Below are 20,842 nucleotides of genomic sequence, written 5' to 3'. Positions count from 1 at the left end.
ACATTCTGGAACTAAGGGCCATATACAACGCCCTTCTGCTGGCCTCATCTCCTTCAGGATCGGGCCATTTAGGTTCAGTCGGACAATGTGACGGCAGTAACTTACATAAACCGACAAGGCGGAACGAAGAGCAGAGCAGCAATGTCAGAGGGGATAAGGATTCTCCTCTGGGCAGAAAGACATGCTGTGGTGTTGTCCGTGATCTTAATTCCAGAAGTAGACAACTGGGAAGCAGACTTCCTCAGCAGACACGACCTCCACCCAGGATAGTGGGGCCTTCACCCGGAGGTGTTCGGGTGCGTAACATGTTGGTGGGGAATGCCACAAATCGACATGATGGCCTCTCGTCTCAACAAGAAGCTCAAGTGGTATTGTTCCAGGTCGAGGGACCCACAAGCAGTGGCGGTGGACGCTCTGGTGACTCCATGAGTCTACTAGATGGTGTACGTGTTTCCACCACTCCCCTTGAACCCAAAAATTCTCAAAAGAACAAAAAGGGAAAAGGTTCAAGCAGTTCTCATTGCTCCGGACTGGCCAAGAAGGGCCTGGTATGCGGATCTACTGGAAATGCTCCTAGAGGACCCGTGGCCTCTACTCCTTCGCGAGGACCTTCTCAAACAGGGGCCGTTCGTCTATCAAGACTTACCACGGCTATGTTTGACGCAATGGAGGTTGAGCATCAAATTCTAGCCCGGAAAGGGATATCGGATACGGTTATTCCAGCCCTGATCCAAGCCAGAAAGGGGGTAACGTCTAAACATTACCACTGTATTTGGAAAAAATACGTCTCTTGGAGTGAGAACAGGAAAGTTCCTGCTGTGGAATTTCAACTAGGACGTTTTCTCCTTTTTCTACAGTCAGGTGTGGATGTGGGCCTACGTTTGGGCTCCATAAAAGTCCAGATTTCGGCCTTATCCATTTTCTTCCAGAAACAATTGGCTTTTCTCCCTGAGGTTCAGACATTTTGAAGGGGGTTCTGCACATCCAACCGCCCTTTGTGCCTCCTACGGCACCTTGGGATCTCAATGTGGTATTGCAGTTCCTGCAATCGGAATGGTTTGAGCCTTTACAGGACGTTGACGTCAAGTTTCTTATGTGGAAGGCCATCACGCTGTTGGCCTTGGCTTCTGTGAGGTGTGTGTCAGAGCTGGGGGCGTTGTCTCACAAAAGCCCCTATTTGATTTTTCATGAAGATAGGGCTGATCTCAGAACTCGTCAGCAATTTCTTCCAAAGGTGGTGTCTGCATTTCATATCAACCAACCTATTGTGGTACCGGTGGTTACCGACACCTCTGCTACTTCAAAGTCCTTGGATGCTGTGAGGGCTCTCAAGATCTATGTGCAGCGGACAGCTTGTCACAGAAAGTCTGACTCGCTGTTTGTTCTCTATGATCCCAATAAAGTTGGGTGTCATGCTTCAAAGCAGACAATTGCACGCTGGATCAGGCTTACTATCTAGCATGCTTATTCCATGGCAGGTTTGTCGTGTCCAAGATCTGTACAGGCCCACTCTACTAGGTCGGTGGGTTCTTCCTGGGCCCGGGGTGTCTCGGCTTTACAGCTCTGCTGAGCAGCTACTTGGTCCGGTTCGAACACGTTTGCTAAGTTCTACAAGTTCGATACTTTGACCAAACTGAAGGTCCTCAGAGACCAATCAGTTCTGCAGGAACCTCAGCACTCTTCCACCCGGTTTAGGAGCTTTGGTACATCCCCATGGTACTAATGTGGACCCCAGTATCCCCCCGCTGATAGATGTTCTGACTGCTGGATTCTATCATTGCCCTTTATCAGGAGATCGTCCAAGTATGGGATAATTGTGACTCCCTGCCTGCGCAGGAGCACCATCATCTCCGCCATCACCTTGGTGAAAATCCTTGGGGCCGTGGAAAGCCCAAACGGCAACGTCTGAAACTGGTAATGACAGTCCTGCACAGCGAATCTCAGGTACTCCTGATGAGGGGGGTATATGGGACATGAAGGTATGCATCCTTTATGTCTAGTGACACCATAAAATCCCTCCCTTCCAGGCTGGATATTACAGCTCGGAGCGATTCCATCTTGAATTTGAACTTTTTCAAGTACAGGTTTAGAGATTTTAGATTTAAAATGGGTCTGACCGAACCATCCGGCTTCGGGACCACAAAAAGGGTTGAATAATACCCTTTTCTCTGTTGGACCAGGGGAACCTTGACCACCACTTGCTGTTGACACAGCTTTTGAAATTGCAGCTAACACTATTTCCCTCTCCGGGGATGAAGCTGGCAAGGCCGACTTGAAAAATCGGCGAGGGGGCACCTCTTCGAATTCCAGCTTGTAGCCTTGGGAAATAATTTCCATCGCCCAAGGATCCACGTCTGAAAGAACTCAGATCCGGCTGAAAAGTCGAAGGCGTGCCCCCACTGGTGCGGACGCCCATAGGGGAGCCCCAGCGTCATGCGGTGGATTTTGTAGAAGCCGGGGAGGACTTCTGCTCCTGGGAACTAGCCGAAGCAGGCAGAGGCAGAACTCTGGGAGGCAACGGAGTCATCTGCCGCCGGGCTCCTGCTCTGAAGGGGGGCACCTCTACTCCCATTCTGTGACACCATTGAATTAAGTTAATTGATAGCTGCCGCTGTCTTTTCAGTGGCCGACTTCTCCTCACTGGTCCAAATCACACCCACTTTATTATACTGAATATACACATTTTACAAGTGTCATACCCAGGATTAGAAACCACAACCTATTACACTGGATGCTGCACCTTACTGATGAAGCTGTTTGCTCCTGTATAGGAAATATGAGAATTCTAACTATATGAAGCTACTTCTCTGACAATTACACGTGACTTCATATAGTTAGAATTCTCATGCTTCCTCTACAGGAGCAAATAACTCCATCAGTAAAGTGTCTGCTGTTAGTGTAACAGGTCATGGGTTCTAATCCTGGGTATGACTGCTCAGAAATGTGTAATTTTAAAATAAAAGACAATTAAATGTATAAATACAGTATATAATTTCTTTTTCAGAACACTCCATACACACACACACACACACACACACACACACACACACACACACACACACACACACACGCACACATACATACATATATTTATCTTAATATAGGAAATAGGGGGGCACCAATATTTATCTTGCCTCCGGGCGACACTGACGAATTTACGCCACTGGAAGCAGGTGTTCTCTTTCCTCTACCCTTACCTCTGGCAAGGAAGGAGGAGCCCCGACCTCTTCTGGACTTATGCAACCGAAAGGACTGCATCTGATACTGTGAAGTTTTCTTTTGCTGTTGGGGAACAAAAGGTAAAAGGTAGATTTACCCGCGGTAGCTGTGGCAACCAGGTCCGCGAGCCCCTCCCCAAACACCTCACCCTTGTAAGGTAAAACCTCCATATGCTTCTTTGAGTCTGCATCACCCGCCCATTGGCGGGTCCATAGAGCACGTCTCGCAGAAATAGCCATGGCATTGGCTCTGGAACCCAGCAGCCCAACGTCTCTTTGAGCGTCCCTCATATATAAGACTGCGTCTTTAATGTGGGCTAAGGTTAATAAAATGGTATCCCTGTCTAGAGTATCAAGGTCAGCTGACAAGGTATCTGTCCATGCTGCAACTGCGCTACATACCCATGCCGATGCTATTGCCGGTCTGAGCAAAGCACCTGTATGCGCATAAATAGACTTTAAAGTAGTCTCCTGTCTGCGTTCAGCAGGATCCTTGAGGGCTGCCGTGTCCGGAGACGGTAGCACCACCTTCTTGGACAGGCGTGTTAAAACCTTGTCCACCCTGGGAGAGGATTCCCAACGTACCCTGTCCTGTGCAGGGAAAGGATACGCCATAAGAACCCTTTTGGGAATCTGCAGTTTTTTATCTGGAGTTTCCCAAGCTTTTTCAAATAACTCCTTAAGCTCATGAGATGGGGGAAAGGTTACCTCAGGTTTCTTTTCCTTATACATGCGCACCCTCATGTCAGGGACAGAGGGGTCATCTGTGATATGCAAAACATCTTTTATTGCATTAATCACACACTGAATACTTTTTGCTACCCTTGGGTGTAATTTTGCATTATTGTAGTCGACACTGGAGTCAGAATCCGTGTCGGTACCAGTGTCTACTATTTAAGATAGGGGACGTTTTTGAGACCCAGTCCAATCCGTGGATTGACTCCCTGCTTTCTCCCTGGACTCTGCTTTGTCCAGTCTCTTATGTAATGAGGCCACACTTGCATTTAACATATGCCACATGTCCATCCAATCATGAGTCGGCGTTGCCGACGGAGACACACCACTCATCTGCTCCATCTCCTCCTTGGACGAGCCTTCCGCTTCAGACATGCTGACACGCACGTACCGACACCCACACACACACAGGGATATATCTATAAGGGGATAATTCCCCAACAAGGCCCTTTGGAGAGACAGAGAGAGAGTATGCCAGCACACACACAGCGCCAACTGACACTGGAATAAAACCCAGATAGCGCTTTTTATATATAATCAATGTGTATACACTCACTGCGCCTTAAAAATGCCCCCCCCCCCTCTTTTCAGACCTCTGTCACCGAGTTCAGCAGGGGAGAGTTCGGGGAGGCAGCTTCTCTGCAGTGTTCTGTGGAGAAAATGGCGCTGTTAGTGCTGAGGGATCAAGCTCCGCCCCCTCCAGCGGCGGGCTTCGGTCCCGCTTCAATATACAAAAATGGCGGGGGATCTCTGCATTTACTGCCTCCGCAGCCTAATGTACCCTTATATGCCAGTCCAGAGGTTTATTGCTGCCCAGGGTGCCCCCCCCTGCGCCCTGCACCCATCAGTGCCTGTTCCGTGTGTGTAGTGTGTGGGAGCAATGGCGTGCAGCGTTACCATTGCGCGCTTACCTCAGTGAAGATCTGAAGTCTTCTGCCGCCTTGAAGTCTTCTTTTCTTCTTATACTCACCCAGTTTCTATCTTCCGGCTCTGCGAGGAGGACGGCGGCGCGGCTCTGGGACGAACGGCGGGGTGAGACCTGCGTTCCGACTCCCTCTGGAGCTAATGGTGTCCAGTAGCCTAAGAAGCAGAGCCTATCATTTAAGTAGGTCTGCTTCTCTCTCCTCAGTCCCACGATGCAGGGAGCCTGTTGCCAGCAGTGCTCCCTGAAAATATAAAACCTAACAAAATTCTTTTTCAGAGAAACTCTGGAGAGCTCCTCTGTAATGCACCCTATCTCCTCTGGGCACAAAATCTAACTGAGGTCTGGAGGAGGGGCATAGAGGGAGGAGCCAGTGCAGACCCATAATAAAAGTTCTTTATAGTGCCCATGTCTCCTGCGGAGCCCGTCTATACCCCATGGTCCTTACGGAGTCCCCAGCATCCTCCAGGACGTAAGAGAAATGTAAGTGATCCAGGGTCGCCTAGCTGCGGGAGGCAAAGAGAGGTCCGACTGCTTCCGAATGCTCTGAGTTATAACATTTAACCTCCCTGCCTGTTTGCTGAACAGCAGGGGCTAGCAGAAAATGGCTGTCACCACAGCAGGCATTAAGAAAATGTCCACCGCTGACAAATGGGGAGCCAGGTGCCCTTTCCCAGGACCCTATGGGCTGGAAAGTGGATAAAGGGGTTGGGGCTTATTGGAGGAGTTGAGCTGCTCTTCCTTCTGCTGGAGTATGTACAGGGAGGGGGTGGCAGAGGCCATTACAGTTAGGAGCAGTCTAGAATGGTGCTTTGTGAACTCCCTGCATAAAGAGTAAACTTCTGGGCCAGTTTCACCTCTGGAGAGATTGTATTGGGAGTCAGCAGCTGTCTGAAAACTAAAGCAGATAAAAACTAGTACACTGGTATTGTACTGTATAGCTCCACCTCTGCCCCCACCTTGTAGACACTGCCACGATAAAGCTCTACCCCAAGATACACTAACACTATGCAGTCCCACCTGTTCCCCCACTTTGTATACTCTGTAATTGTGCAGCCCCCCTCTGATTCCACCCTGTGTACACTGGTACTATGCAGTCCCACCTGTGCCCACTGACACCGTGCATCCCCCCTGTGCCCCTACCCTGTGTACACTGGTACTATGCAGCATACTTGCCTACCCTCCCGCATCCCGCGGGAGGCTCCCGGTTATACGCAGAGTCTCCCGCTGCCCCGGGAAGTTACAGAAACCTCCCAGATTCCCCACTGCCCCGGAACTAATGTGGAGTCAACAGGTCACAAGGGGTGTTATGGGTAGCAGTGGCTATGGCCGGAAGCCATACCAAGCACTGATTACACCAGCCTCTCGTCCTCCTCCCAGCAGCTGTGCTGCAGCAACAGCGAGAGGAGGTGACCAGATGGATCAGCAGCAGCTGCTCATTGGGTTGATGGTGCTGCTGGGGGTGGCAGTGGGAGTTGTGCACGGGAGATCTGGCACAGCAGCAATAGAGCCCAGCTGTGACAGGGAGAAGCATAGAAACCGAGTCAGGAAGGAGAAGTTAAGAGATGTGTGTGGTGTAGTGCTCCTGGGTGTGTGATTAGAAAAGTTACCTCATACTTGCCTACCTGACCCTCTCCATGAGGGAGAAAATGCTCTGTTCCTGGACTTTCCTGGTAATGTATGATTGCCATCACCTGTGGTGAAACGCCTTTCTTATCAATTACCCAGCTCACCACAGGTGATGGCAATCATACATTACCAGAAAAGTCCAGGAACAGAGCATTTTCTCCCTCATGGAGAGGGTCAGGTAGGCAAGTATGAGTTACCTGGTTATTTATGGGGACACATGGGAGTGCAGGGACCTTGGGGGGCTCAGCAGAGCTGCGGACTTCCCTCCTTCCCTCCTCCTCTCATACCTCACGCTGCTGTTTTGCTGTCAGCCAGCCTGTCTCTGTCTGAGACTGATACCCCTTTTCCACCTACGTACCGTGTCCGATCCGGGATGTTTAACACGGCTACAACCCGTGTCGGCCACCCCGTTTCCACTACACTTCGACATGGGTTATTCCCGTGTCTGATCTGTTTCCACCTAACCCGGGTAAGCTCTGTAAAAGCCTATTGCTGTCATTACAAATGGACTTTTTACTGTCTCATCAAGATGATGTCATCAAAAGGACCAAAAGGGAGGGGTGGGGCCTGCTCACAGCATTGCAGCAATGGACGCCGGTGCAGTAGCTGTGTCTAGCATGGAGTCGCAGACTGTTTGCAGTTTACTGCTGCTTTCTGCTACAGACAGCTTGATGCAGCTTTTCACCTTGTGCTACCTACTGCAGAGCTGGAGAAGGAGAGCTCAATTCTTTGCAGAGAGGGCTACCTATCAACGCAAATATTTGAAAAGGAGGAGAGCGCGTATATCATCCACTGTTGTTATTTCTCTCATAACAATGAACTCTACACCAAGCCGAAGAATGTGGATGAGAGATCGCAGACATGGAGAAGCATTCATGCAGACCATTCTAGCATATCGGGAGGAGCAGTGGATGGCAAACTTCAGGATGTCTCGCGCTACATTCGAGTATGTTTTGGAACTACTGTCCCCTGCAATAACCATGCAGACCACCAAGTTCCGGACGCCCATTGAGCCAGCCAGGAGATTAGCGATTGCTCTCTGGTGGTATGCTACCCCTGGAGAGTATCGCACAGTTTCCAGTTTATTTGGAGTAGGGATTGGCACGGTTTGCAAGATTGTCTACCAGGTCACGCGGGCATTGCTGGATACCATGTACCATCGCTTTATTTCCTTGCCACAAGGACAGCGGCTAGATGCGACTATACAGGGTTGAGGATACAGTGCAAACAGAACCTTAAAACACAAACATTGTTTTATCACCCGCTGCTCTAAGGCAGTTGTCTATATACCCGAAATTCTGAGGATTGCGGGATTTGTGTAGGGGGATTTGAGGGAGGATCATAGTTGTATGGACCATATGGGTGCTGTGGGTAGGCTGTGTCTTGCTGTTGTACTTGTGTGGTATTCCCTATGGTACGTGCAAACGTGCGTTCAAAAAATGTCATCTGCCTATCATGCATGGTCATTAACTGCCTCATAAAAGTTTGATGCATTGATTTTTCTGACGCAAGAAATCTCTCAAGCCGTGCATCTTCCTGGGCATTGAGCTCACTATCCGCCTCACGCAGGTGATCCACGATAATGGACTTCATTGCTCTGACCGTTTGTTCTGTTTTGTTCAGTTTCTTTTTCCGCTGTGGAACGTTGTAGACTGTGAAGGAGATGAAACAGAATGTAAGCAACAATATAAAAATAGCAGTGGTAGCATATACGTGTTTGTGGCCTTCTCCCACCTGCACACTAGCTATACTCTGCAACATTACCATGCCTTTACATAGATTTTGTATAGGGACTGCTGCAACTGTATTTGTAATGGTAATACTTACTATTTGAGCGCAAAGTCGTGGTCTTGGGGGGTTGCGACGTCTCCGTCTGAGACTGTGGTACGTCCTCAATAGTGGCACTGATGGAATCATCATTGACGGTCGAGTCTTCGAAACTGCTGTCCGATATAAGCAGTGGGGATGATGGGCTGCATTGTGAGCTGGGAAGGCTGTGCTGTGTTTCGTCACAGTCCTCGTCGACTGACATCTGGCGACTGGCAGAGCTGGATGACGATAGTGCTATGGGATTTGTTATCGCAGTTTTGCCGAAGACACTATAGCATAGGTCATAATATGCCCATTCCATACGCCCAGCACCACTTTTCTTGCGGTTATGGTCGTGTACTTTGGTGAATTGTCTGCGTAGTGCCTTCAATTTGTTAACGACTTGTTGCTGGGTTTTTTGGATGCCCCTTTCTGCCAGCATAAGGGATATGTTCTTGTAGACGATAGCATCCTTAACTGTTCCAGTTACCTGCCTTCTAATTTCTTCCTCTCCCCGAATATTAAGCAGCTCTTTGATCTCTGTGTCTGACCAGGTATGGCTAGCCATGTTGCTGTGCTGGAGCTTCTGCTGCTGTATATTGTCTGTTTGTTTGGAAGCTGCTGCAATAAAAATATCTGTATGTACCCAGCGTGACTTCAGAGTGTTTTGTTTGCAAGCTGCCTCAATGCCTGCATGTGCCCAGCGTAGTGTTGTAGCTGCTGCAATAGATGTGCATCCGCGTTTGTTTGCTGCTGCGGTGCCTGCATGTGCCCAGCGTGTCTCCCAGGTATGACATTATCTTCCAGTGCCCCAGAAGCACCAATCAGCGTCTCAGAGCGTTACTCGGGTCTGAAAACACGTGTAATGATCGTTTCCACTGCACCGTTATCCGTGTCATTACCGTGTTCTACCCAGGTAAATAGCCGGGTAGGATTCCCGGGTCACTCAACCCGTGTTGACCCGTTTCCACCTACTAAAAACCCGTGTCAATGCGCGCCCCCGTGCAAAAACACGGGTAAAAACAGCTAGTGGAAAAGGGGTATGAGTTTCACAGTTTCAACTCCTCCCTGCACTGTGCTCCGAGTCATTGGTGATCTCACTGACTGGGCCCAATTTAAGGCCCTCCTCCCCTCACTGCACACACTGCACAGTCGACAGACAGAGGGAGGCTCTAGCTTTCACTAACAATAGGCAGAGCAGGCTTGGGGAGGGGAGCTCATGGGCATGTGCCACGGAAGCCCCTCTCTGAAGGGCCTCCCACCTGTTGCTGCTACTTGCTACTGGTTGCTTAACTTGCTACTGGCAGCTTGTTTTAGTTTCTATTTAGTTCTAAAAAAAATTGACAGGGGCAGAATACACAGAAGTACACAGCACAGTCACCCTGGAGACACCCTGGTTATTGATTTGTGCAGGATCATTGACAGCCTGGTCCCTTCCAGGGATGCATGCATCTTACTGCATACAGCAGCTGTTTCCATTCCTCCCTGTCCCTCTCTGTGAGTCTGGGGGAGATGTACTAAGCCTGAAAAGTGATAAATATCACTGTGATAAAGCACCAGCCAATCGGCTCCTAACTGCCATGTCACAGGCTGTGTTTGAAAAATGACAGTTAGGAGCCGATTGGCTGGTGCTTTATCACAGTGATATTTATCACTTTTCAAGCTTAGTACATCTGGCCCTCTGTGTCCTTGGTCCCTGCCCCCTGGCAGCTACATACACTCTTTCCTACTCCCGTCCCCCCCACACTCCATCTCAGTCTCTCTCTCCTCTCTCCCTCCTCTTAATTGAAAAACTGGAAACTCAATTGATAGATATGTTTGTGTCCTTTTGGTTATGTTGGGCAGCTTGTTTGGTTATCATTACTGCCAGACAGTCCTCAGTGTGTGTGGAGTTTGCATGTTCTCCCCGTATTTGCGTGTGTTTCCTCCAGGTGTTTCAGATTCCTCCCACACTACAAAAACATACTGGGACATGTCCCCTCAATGTATTGGCAGAGAATGAAGTGTTAAGGTGGGTACACACTAGGTGATACGCTCCATGAGCAATATCACATACTGTTTCCCCTCCCCTCCCAGGTCGCCGACCTAGTGCATACACACTATGCGATATCGCACAATGTGCCATGGCACAACGTCACAGCAGACAGCAGGGATCGTTAATGACCCACAGGAGAGTGCATCGGGCATTGTAGCATATACACTGGGCGATATTGTAAAGGTTATCGCTCTGGAGGGTAAAAAATAAGAATTTACTTACCGATAATTCTATTTCTCATAGTCCGTAGTGGATGCTGGGGACTCCGAAAGGACCATGGGGAATAGCGGCTCCGCAGGAGACTGGGCACAAAGTAAAAGCTTTAGGACTAGCTGGTGTGCACTGGCTCCTCCCCCTATGACCCTCCTCCAAGCCTCAGTTAGGATACTGTGCCCGGACGAGCGTACACAATAAGGAAGGATTTTGAATCCCGGGTAAGACTCATACCAGCCACACCAATCACACCGTACAACTTGTGATCTGAACCCAGTTAACAGCATGATAACAGAAGGAGCATCTGAAAAGATGGCTCACAACAACAATAACCCGATTTTTGTAACAATAACTATGTACAAGTAATGCAGACAATCCGCACTTGGGATGGGCGCCCAGCATCCACTACGGACTATGAGAAATAGAATTATCGGTAAGTAAATTCTTATTTTCTCTAACGTCCTAGTGGATGCTGGGGACTCCGAAAGGACCATGGGGATTATACCAAAGCTCCCAAACGGGCGGGAGAGTGCGGATGACTCTGCAGCACCGAATGAGAGAACTCCAGGTCCTCCTCAGCCAGGGTATCAAATTTGTAGAATTTAGCAAACGTGTTTGCCCCTGACCAAGTAGCTGCTCGGCAAAGTTGTAAAGCCGAGACCCCTCGGGCTGCCGCCCAAGATGAGCCCACTTTCCGTGTGGAATGGGCTTTTACAGATTTTGGCTGTGGCAGGCCTGCCACAGAATGTGCAAGCTGAATTGTACTACAAATCCAACGAGCAATCGTCTGCTTAGAAGCAGGAGCACCCAGCTTGTTAGGTGCATACAGGATAAACAGCGAATCAGATTTTCTGACTCCAGCCGTCCTGGAAACATATATTTTCAGGGCCCTGACTACGTCCAGCAACTTGGAATCCTCCAAGTCCCTAGTAGCCGCAGGCACCACAATAGGCTGGTTTAAGTGAAATGCTGAAACCACCTTAGGGAGAAATTGAGGACGAGTCCTCAATTCTGCCCTGTCCGTATGAAAAATTAGGTAAGGGCTTTTATAGGATAAAGCCGCCAATTCTGAGACACGCCTGGCTGAAGCCAGGGCTAACAGCATTACCACTTTCCATGTGAGATATTTTAAGTCCACAGTGGTGAGTGGTTCAAACCAATGTGATTTTAGGAATCCCAAAACTACATTGAGATCCCAAGGTGCCACTGGAGGCCCAAAAGGAGGCTGTATATGCAGTACTCCCTTGACAAACGTCTGAACTTCAGGAACAGAAGCCAGTTCTTTTTGGAAGAATATTGACAGGGCCGAAATTTGAACCTTAATGGACCCTAATTTGAGGCCCATAGACAGTCCTGTTTGCAGGAAATGCAGGAAACGACCCAGTTGAAATTCCTCTGTAGGGGCCTTCCTGGCCTCGCACCACGCAACATATTTACGCCAAATACGGTGATAATGTTGTATGGTTACATCCTTCCTGGCTTTGATCAGGGTAGGGATGACTTCATCCGGAATGCCTTTTTCCTTCAGGATCCGGCGTTCAACCGCCATGCCGTCAAACGCAGCCGCGGTAAGTCTTGGAACAGACATGGTCCCTGCTGGAGCAGGTCCTTTCTTAGAGGTAGAGGCCACGGGTCTTCCGTGAGCATCTCTTGAATTTCCGGGTACCAAGTCCTTCTTGGCCAATCCGGAGCCACGAGTATAGTCTTTACTCCTCTCCTTCTTATGATTCTCAGTACTTTTGGTATGAGAGGAAGAGGAGGGAACACATACACTGACTGGTACACCCACGGTGTTACCAGAGCGTCCACAGCTATTGCCTGAGGGTCCCTTGACCTGGCGCAATATCTGTCCAGTTTTTTGTTGAGGCGGGATACCATCATGTCCACCTTTGGTTTTTCCCAACGGTTCACAATCATGTGGAAGACTTCTGGGTGAAGTCCCCACTCCCCCGGGTGAAGATCGTGTCTGCTGAGGAAGTCTGCTTCCCAGTTGTCCACTCCCGGAATGAACACTGCTGACAGTGCTATCACATGATTCTCCGCCCAGCGAAGAATCCTTGCCACTTCCATCATTGCCCTCCTGCTTCTTGTGCCGCCCTGTCTGTTTACGTGGGCGACTGCCGTGATGTTATCCGACTGGATCAACACCTGCTGACCCTGAAGCAGAGGTCTTGCCTGACTTAGGGCATTGTAAATGGCCCTTAGTTCCCGGATATTTATGTGAAGTGACGTTTCCATGCTTGACCACAAGCCCTGGAAATTTCTTCCCTGTGTGACTGCTCCCCAGCCTCTCAGGCTGGCATCCGTGGTCACCAGGACCCAATCCTGAATGCCGAATCTGCGGCCCTCTAGGAGATGAGCACTCTGTAACCACCACAGGAGAGACACCCTTGTCCTTGGAGACAGGGTTATCCGCTGATGCATTTGAAGATGCGATCCGGACCATTTGTCCAGCAGATCCCACTGAAAAGTTCTTGCGTGGAATCTGCCGAATGGAATCGCTTCGTAAGAAGCCACCATCTTTCCCAGGACCCTTGTGCATTGATGTACTGACACTTGGCCTGGTCTTAGGAGGTTCCTGACTAGGTCGGATAACTCCTTGGCTTTCTCCTCCGGGAGAAACACCTTTTTCTGTACTGTGTCCAGAATCATCCCTAGGAACAGCAGACGTGTCGTCGGAATCAGCTGCGATTTTGGAATATTTAGAATCCATCCGTGCTGTCGTAGTACTACTTGAGATAGTGCTACTCCGACCTCTAACTGTTCTCTGGACCTTGCCCTTATCAGGAAATCGTCCAAGTAAGGGATAATTAAGACGCCTTTTCTTCGAAGAAGAATCATCATTTCGGCCATTACCTTGGTAAAGACCCGGGGTGCCGTGGACAATCCAAACGGCAGCGTCTGAAACTGATAGTGACAGTTCTGTACCACAAACCTGAGGTACCCTTGGTGAGAAGGGCAAATTGGGACATGGAGGTAAGCATCCTTGATGTCCAGAGACACCATATAGTCCCCTTCTTCCAGGTTCGCTATCACTGCTCTGAGTGACTCCATCTTGAACTTGAACCTTTTTATGTAAGTGTTCAAGGATTTCAGATTTAAAATGGGTCTCACCGAGCCGTCCGGCTTCGGTACCACAAACAGCGTGGAATAATACCCCTTTCCCTGTTGTAGGAGGGGTACCTTGATTATCACCTGCTGGGAATACAGCTTGTGAATGGCTTCCAATACCGCCTCCCTGTCGGGGGGAGACGTTGGTAAAGCAGACTTCAGGAACCGGCGAGGGGGAGACGTCTCGAATTCCAATTTGTACCCCTGAGATACTACCTGCAGGATCCAGGGGTCCACTTGCGAGTGAGCCCACTGCGCGCTGAAATTCTTGAGACGGGCCCCCACCGTGCCTGAGTCCGCTTGTAAGGCCCCAGCGTCATGCTGAGGACTTGGCAGAAGCGGGGGAGGGCTTCTGTTCGTGGGAAGAGGCTGTTTGCTGCAGTCTTTTTCCCCTTCCTCTGCCCCGGGGCAGATATGAGTGGCCTTTTGCCCGCTTGCCCTTATGGGGACGAAAGGACTGAGCCTGAAAAGACGGTATCTTTTTCTGCTGCGAGGTGACTTGGGGTAAAAAGGTGGATTTTCCAGCCGTTGCCGTGGCCACCAGGTCCGATAGACCGACCCCAAATAACTCCTCCCCTTTATACGGCAATACTTCCATATGCCGTTTGGAATCCGCATCCCCTGACCACTGTCGCGTCCATAATCCTCTTCTGGCAGAAATGGACATCGCACTTACTCTTGATGCCAGAGTGCAAATATCCCTCTGTGCATCTCGCATATATAGAAATGCATCCTTTAAATGCTCTATAGTCAATAATATATTGTCCCTGTCCAGGGTATCAATATTTTCAGTCAGGGAATCCGACCAAGCCACCCCAGCACTGCACATCCAGGCTGAGGCGATTGCTGGTCGCAGTATAATACCAGTATGTGTGTATATACTTTTAAGGATATTTTCCAGCTTCCTATCAGCTGGTTCCTTGAGGGCGGCCGTATCAGGAGACGGTAACACCACTTGTTTTGATAAGCGTGTGAGCGCCTTATCTACGCTAGGGGGTGTTTCCCAACGCGCCCTAACCTCTGGCGGGAAAGGGTATAATGCCAATAATTTTTTAGAAATTAGCAGTTTTTTATCGGGGGAAACCCACGCTTCATCACACACCTCATTTAATTCATCTGATTCAGGAAAAACTACGGGTAGTTTTTTTCACACCCCACATAATACCCTTTTTTGTGGTACTTGTAGTATCAGAAATGTTCAAAACCTCCTTCATTGCCGTGATCATGTAACGTGTGGCCCTACTGGAAAATACGTTTGTTTCCTCACCGTCGACACTGGAGTCAGTGTCCGTGTCAGTGTCTGTATTGACCTGAGGTAACGGGCGTTTTATAGCCCCTGACGGTGTTTGAGACGCCTGTACAGGTATTAACTGATTTGCCGGCTGTCTAATGTCGCCAACAGTCTTTTGTAAAGTGCCGACACTATCACGTAATTCTTTCCATAAGACCATCCAGTCAGGTGTCGACCCCCTAGGTGGTGACATCACTAACACAGGCAATTGCTCCGCCTCCACACCATTTTCCTCCTCATACATGTCGACACAGCGTACCGACACACAGCACACACACAGGGAATGCTCTGATAGAGGACAGGACCCCACTAGCCCTTTGGGGAGACAGAGGGAGAGTTTGCCAGCACACACCAGAGCGCTATATATATACAGGGATAACCTTATATAAGTGTTTTTCCCTAATATAGCTGCTGTATATATTAATATGCCAATTTAGTGCCCCCCCTCTCTTGTTTTACCCTGTTTCTGTAGTGCAGGACTGCAGGGGAGAGTCAGGGAGCCTTCCTCCAACGGAGCTGTGAGGAAAAATGGCGCTTGTGTGCTGAGGAGATAGGCTCCGCCCCTTTTTCGGCGGCCTTTCTCCCGCTTTTTTGTGGAAAACTGGCAGGGGTTAAATACATCCATATAGCCCAGGAGCTATATGTGATGTATTTTTAGCCATTTAAGGTATTTTCATTGCGTCCCAGGGCGCCCCCCCCCCAGCGCCCTGCACCCTCAGTGACCGGAGTGTGAAGTGTGCTGAGAGCAATGGCGCACAGCTGCGGTGCTGTGCGCTACCTTATTGAAGACAGGACGTCTTCTGCCGCCGATTTTCCGGACCTCTTCACTCTTCTGGCTCTGTAAGGGGGCCGGCGGCGCGGCTCCGGGACCCATCCATGGCTGGGCCTGTGATCGTCCCTCTGGAGCTAATGTCCAGTAGCCTAAGAAGCCCAATCCACTCTGCACGCAGGTGAGTTCGCTTCTTCTCCCCTTAGTCCCTCGATGCAGTGAGCCTGTTGCCAGCAGGTCTCACTGAAAATAAAAAAACCTATTTAAACTTTTACTCTAAGCAGCTCAGGAGAGCCACCTAGATTGCACCCTTCTCGTTCGGGCACAAAATCTAACTGAGGCTTGGAGGAGGGTCATAGGGGGAGGAGCCAGTGCACACCAGCTAGTCCTAAAGCTTTTACTTTGTGCCCAGTCTCCTGCGGAGCCGCTATTCCCCATGGTCCTTTCGGAGTCCCCAGCATCCACTAGGACGTTAGAGAAATTGGCAATATTGTTTACAATATCACCTAGTGTGTATGCACCTTTCAAGTCATTCCTCATTAGACAGAAACGACTCCATTTCTATTCATGTACACAGATATTGCACACTGCCTGTCATTCTCTAGTCAAATGATATAGGGGGTAATTCCAAGTTGATCGCAGCAGGAATTTTTTTAGCAGTTGGGCAGAACCATGTGCACTGCAGGGGAGGCAGATATAACATGTGCAGAGAGAGATAGATTTGGGTGTGGTGAGTTCAATCTGCAATCTAATTTGCAGTGTAAAAATAAAGCAGCCAGTATTTACCCTGCACAGAAACAAAATGACCCACCCAAATCTAACTCTCTCTGCACATGTTATATCTGCCTCCCCTGCAGTGCACATGGTTTTGCCCAACTGCTACAAAATATCCTGCTGCGATCAACTTGGAATTACCCCCATAGGGCCTGATTCAGACCTGATCACAGCAGCAAATTTGTTAGCAGATGGGCAAAACCATGTGCACTGCAGGTGTGGCTGATGTTACATGTGCAGAGAGAGATTTGGGTTTCGGCTGCAAAAAGTAGCTAGCGAGAGATCAACTTTAAATGACCGCCTTAGTTATCACTTGCCACTGGCGGCACACCCCTTAGTGACAATAGACACGCCCATAGGTGGAGTTAGACGCACCCTTTGGGTGTAGCATGACCAGAGGCGTATCTAGGGTTTTTGGAGCCCAAGGCAAGATCAATAATGCCCCCCCCAAAAAATAATAATAATAATAATAATAATAAATTAATAAAAATAATAAATAAATAAAATGATAATAATAAAAGTCAAAAACAAAAGGAAAGTATGTGCAGACGCCACCGGTGTCACTGTATATAAAGATGTCAGGGTGTGTATGTATAGATGTAGGTGCAGTGGTCGAAGGTGAATTTTTGAAGGCGGAATGAAAGAGTGCAGATAGCAATTATGCGCGCGCGCTCCGGAAAAGGGGCGCGGTCACTCAAAAGGGGCGTGCCCTTCAGTGTAGTAGGACCCCCTTATACTATCTAGTACTGGTGCCCCTTTCACATTATAGCACACGGTATGAGCCGAAATTCACATTACCCCACACGGTATGAGCCAAAATTCACATTATAGCACACAGTATGAGCCGAAATTCACATTACCCCACACGGTATGAGCCAAAATTCACATTATAGTACACGGTATGAGCCAAAATTCACATTACTCCACATGGTATGAGCCAAAATTCACATTACCCCACACGGTATGAGCCAAAATTCACATTACCCCACACGGTATGAGCCGAAATTCACATTATAGCACACGGTATGAGCCAAAATTCACGTTACAGCACATGATATGAACCAAAATTCACATTATAGAGTGAGGGGATCCTACCCCCAGAATTAACAAGGCCTGTGGGGCACTATGGTGAGGGGAGCCCACCCCCTTAATAGACTAATTGCAGAGTTTAGCAGCGGAAGGGCTGCAGCGGTTTCTCACCCCAAGCTGCGGCGCTTCTGCCACCTCCGACACTCCACATCTTTGGCACCACCCGGGATGCAGAGCACCGCACCGGGTATGCACCCTTTTCAGTGTGGTCTGCTGCGCTCTGAAGGGGTTCTTCTTTCCTGCTGCAGGATCCCGATGTGCGCCGTCCTCCCCGCTGTTACTGTCACGGTAAGCATTAGTATTGTTTACCGCAGAGGCCATTTTCTGAGGCATATGTGTTAAACCTCGGGAACTGAGATGCCCTTCTCACCATACAGCTGTGTGGCCGAGCCGGTCGGGGGGACAGCCAGCAGCAGCAGCAGCATGCCGGATATCAGCAGCAGAGGGTGCGGGCTGTACATACTTGAGCTAGCTGGATATTCAACAGTGCTGAAAGCCTCCGGAGCCCGCACCCCTGGAGCTGCAGTATACCGGTAGAGGACACCCATCCCCCGAACCCTGCGTAGCCCAAAGCCGGAGATCGGCAGCATGTTGAACGCGGAAGCAGAAGCTGCTTATTGCCGGTCAACATGCTGCTGATCTCCGGCTTTGGGCTCCGCACCGCTCCGCACGTGCCTTACAGCCCCCACCCGCGACTGCTGATATCCGGCATGCTGCCCCTGCTGCTGACTTTCCAACTGCCCGGCTCGCTCACACAGCTGGATGGTGAGTGAGAAGGGCATCTCCATGCCCGTGGTTTAATACATATCCCTCTTCGGTAAATGGTCATTAGTACATCCCGCCCACACAAACAGACTGCCCCTCCCCCTTACACACACACACACACACGCCACCCCCAAACCCCACACACACCCACTCAGACTACACACACATTCTCATACTTTCCACTCCCCCACACACACTGGACTGCAAAAATGTACACACACTCACACTGTCCCACACACACACAATTAACACACATGCACACTGTCCCACACACCAGTGGCGTGCGGTGAGGTCAGTGGCTGGTGAGGCACTACAGCCATAATGTCCACCGAATCCTGCCGATGACCCCTACCGCCACCGAGCCAATGCCCGCTACTGCCTCTGAGCCAATGCCCGCTGCCACCACCAATGGCTTACAAACTCGCCCACCATCAACTGACCCAGCCCTCCGCCACTAATTTGTATCTCAGTCCGATGCCGCCAATGCCCGCTGCCTGCCTGCTCATCATACTTGTGATATATTGTACATTTTTATAGAAAAAAATTATAATTAATGTTTGGGACTGGGAAGGGAGTGGGAGGAGGACATGAATGCTATTTTGTTGTCCAGGGCTTCCATTAACTTAATGGAGAAGGGTCTGAATGGGTTAAAAAAAAATGCGTGAGGTCCCCCCTCCTAAGTATAACCAGCCTCGGGCTCTTTGAGCCGGTCTTGGTTGTTTAAATACTGGGGAAAAATTGGACAGGGGTTCCCCGTATTTAGACAACCAGCATCGGGCTCTTAACCCGGCCCTGGTTCCAAAAATACGGGGGACAAAAGATGTAGGGGTCCCCCGTATTTTTAAAACCAGCACCGGGCTCCACTAGCCAGGGACATAATGCCACAGCCGGGGGACACATTTATGTAGGTCCCTGCGGCCGTGGCATTACCTCCCCAACTAGTCACCACTGGCCGGGGTTCCCTGGAGGAGTGGGGACCCCTTAAATAAAGGGGTCACCCCCCCTCCAGGCACCCAAGGGCCAGGGGTGAAGCCCGAGGCTGTCCCCCCCCATCCGTGGGCGGTGGATGGGAGGCTGATAGCCATGTGTGTAAAAAAAAGAATATTGTTTTTTGTTGTGGAACTACAAGGCACAGCAAGCCTCCCCCGCTTGCTGGTACTTGGAGTACCAGCATGCGGGGAAATAACGGGCCCGCTGGTACCTGTAGTTCTACAACAGAAAAAACACCCAAATAAAAACACAACTCACACACCGTGACAGTAAAAATGTATTAAAACACACTTACACACTCACACATACTTACGTATATCCCACGCCAGTCACGTCCACTTGTCCAGTAGAATCCAATAGGGGTACCTGTAAAAATGAGAGACAGATTACTTACCTACATCCCACGCCGGTCACGTCCACTTGTCCAGTAGAATCCAATAGGGGCACCTGTAAAAATGAAAATTATACTTACAAACTTCAATCCACAGGAGGAGGGAGAGAGAAAGAGAGAGAGGGGAGGGGGAGAGAGAGAGAGAGAGAGAGAGAGACTAACCTGCTGCTGCTGGGGAGAGCCGCACACACTGCAGGGCCACGCCGGGAGGACGGAGCCGGCGGAGGAGGGGGAGAGCCGCACACCGCCGCTCCTGTCAGCGGGAGGACGGAGCCGGCGGAGGAAGGGGAGAGCCGCACAACACCGCTCCTGTCAGCAGCGGAGGAGGATGGGGGACGGGGCGCACACTGCAGACGCCACTCACCGCCGGGACCCGTCTCCTCCAGCGCCGCGTGTGGGTGATTAGACAAGCGGATCCAGCACTGGATCCGCTGTCCAATCACAGGTGCCTCGCTGACATGGGGGTGGTGTCCCTGTCAGTGGTGTCCCTGTCAATTAACACACACGCACACTGTCCTACACACACACAATTAACATACACGCATACTGTCCCACACACAATTAACACACACGCACTGTCCCACACACACACAATTAACACACACTCACACTGTCCCACACACACACACACACACACACACACACAATTAACACACACACACACACACACAATTAACACACAATTAACACACACTCGCACTGTCACACACACACACACACACAATTAACACACACTCGCACTGTCCCACACACACACACACACACACACACAATTAACACACACGCACACTGTCCCACACACACACACACACACACACACAATTAACACACACGCACACACAATTAACACACACGCACACTGTCCCACACACACAATTAACACACACTCACACTGTCCCACACACACACAATTAACACACACACACACAATTAACACACACGCACACTGTCCCACACACACACAATTAACACACACGCACACTGTCCCACACACACACAATTAACACACACGCACACTGTCCCACACACACACAATTAACACACACGCACACTGTCCCACACACACACAATTAACACACACGCACACTGTCCCACACACAC

At 49.9% G+C, this 20,842-nt stretch overlaps 1 protein-coding gene across 1 annotated transcript in view; it reads right to left on the bottom strand.

Annotated features, from left to right (window-relative positions):
- The window catches only part of LOC134971216 (microsomal glutathione S-transferase 2-like), a 111,793-nt gene extending 104,825 nt beyond the window's left edge, over nt 1-6,968 (bottom strand). The window contains exon 1 of the mRNA XM_063946494.1: nt 6,863-6,968. Within this exon, the coding sequence (XP_063802564.1) occupies nt 6,863-6,934 (72 nt within the window). The 5' untranslated portion in view covers nt 6,935-6,968. The remainder of the gene's footprint in view (nt 1-6,862) is intronic.
- Between the last annotated feature and the right edge of the window lie 13,874 nt (nt 6,969-20,842).

Source organism: Pseudophryne corroboree, chromosome 1 (assembly GCF_028390025.1).
Source record: "Pseudophryne corroboree isolate aPseCor3 chromosome 1, aPseCor3.hap2, whole genome shotgun sequence".
Classification (NCBI taxonomy): domain Eukaryota; kingdom Metazoa; phylum Chordata; class Amphibia; order Anura; family Myobatrachidae; genus Pseudophryne; species Pseudophryne corroboree.
Note: the sequence above shows the minus strand (reverse complement) of the source record. Positions and strands in the feature narration are given on the sequence as shown.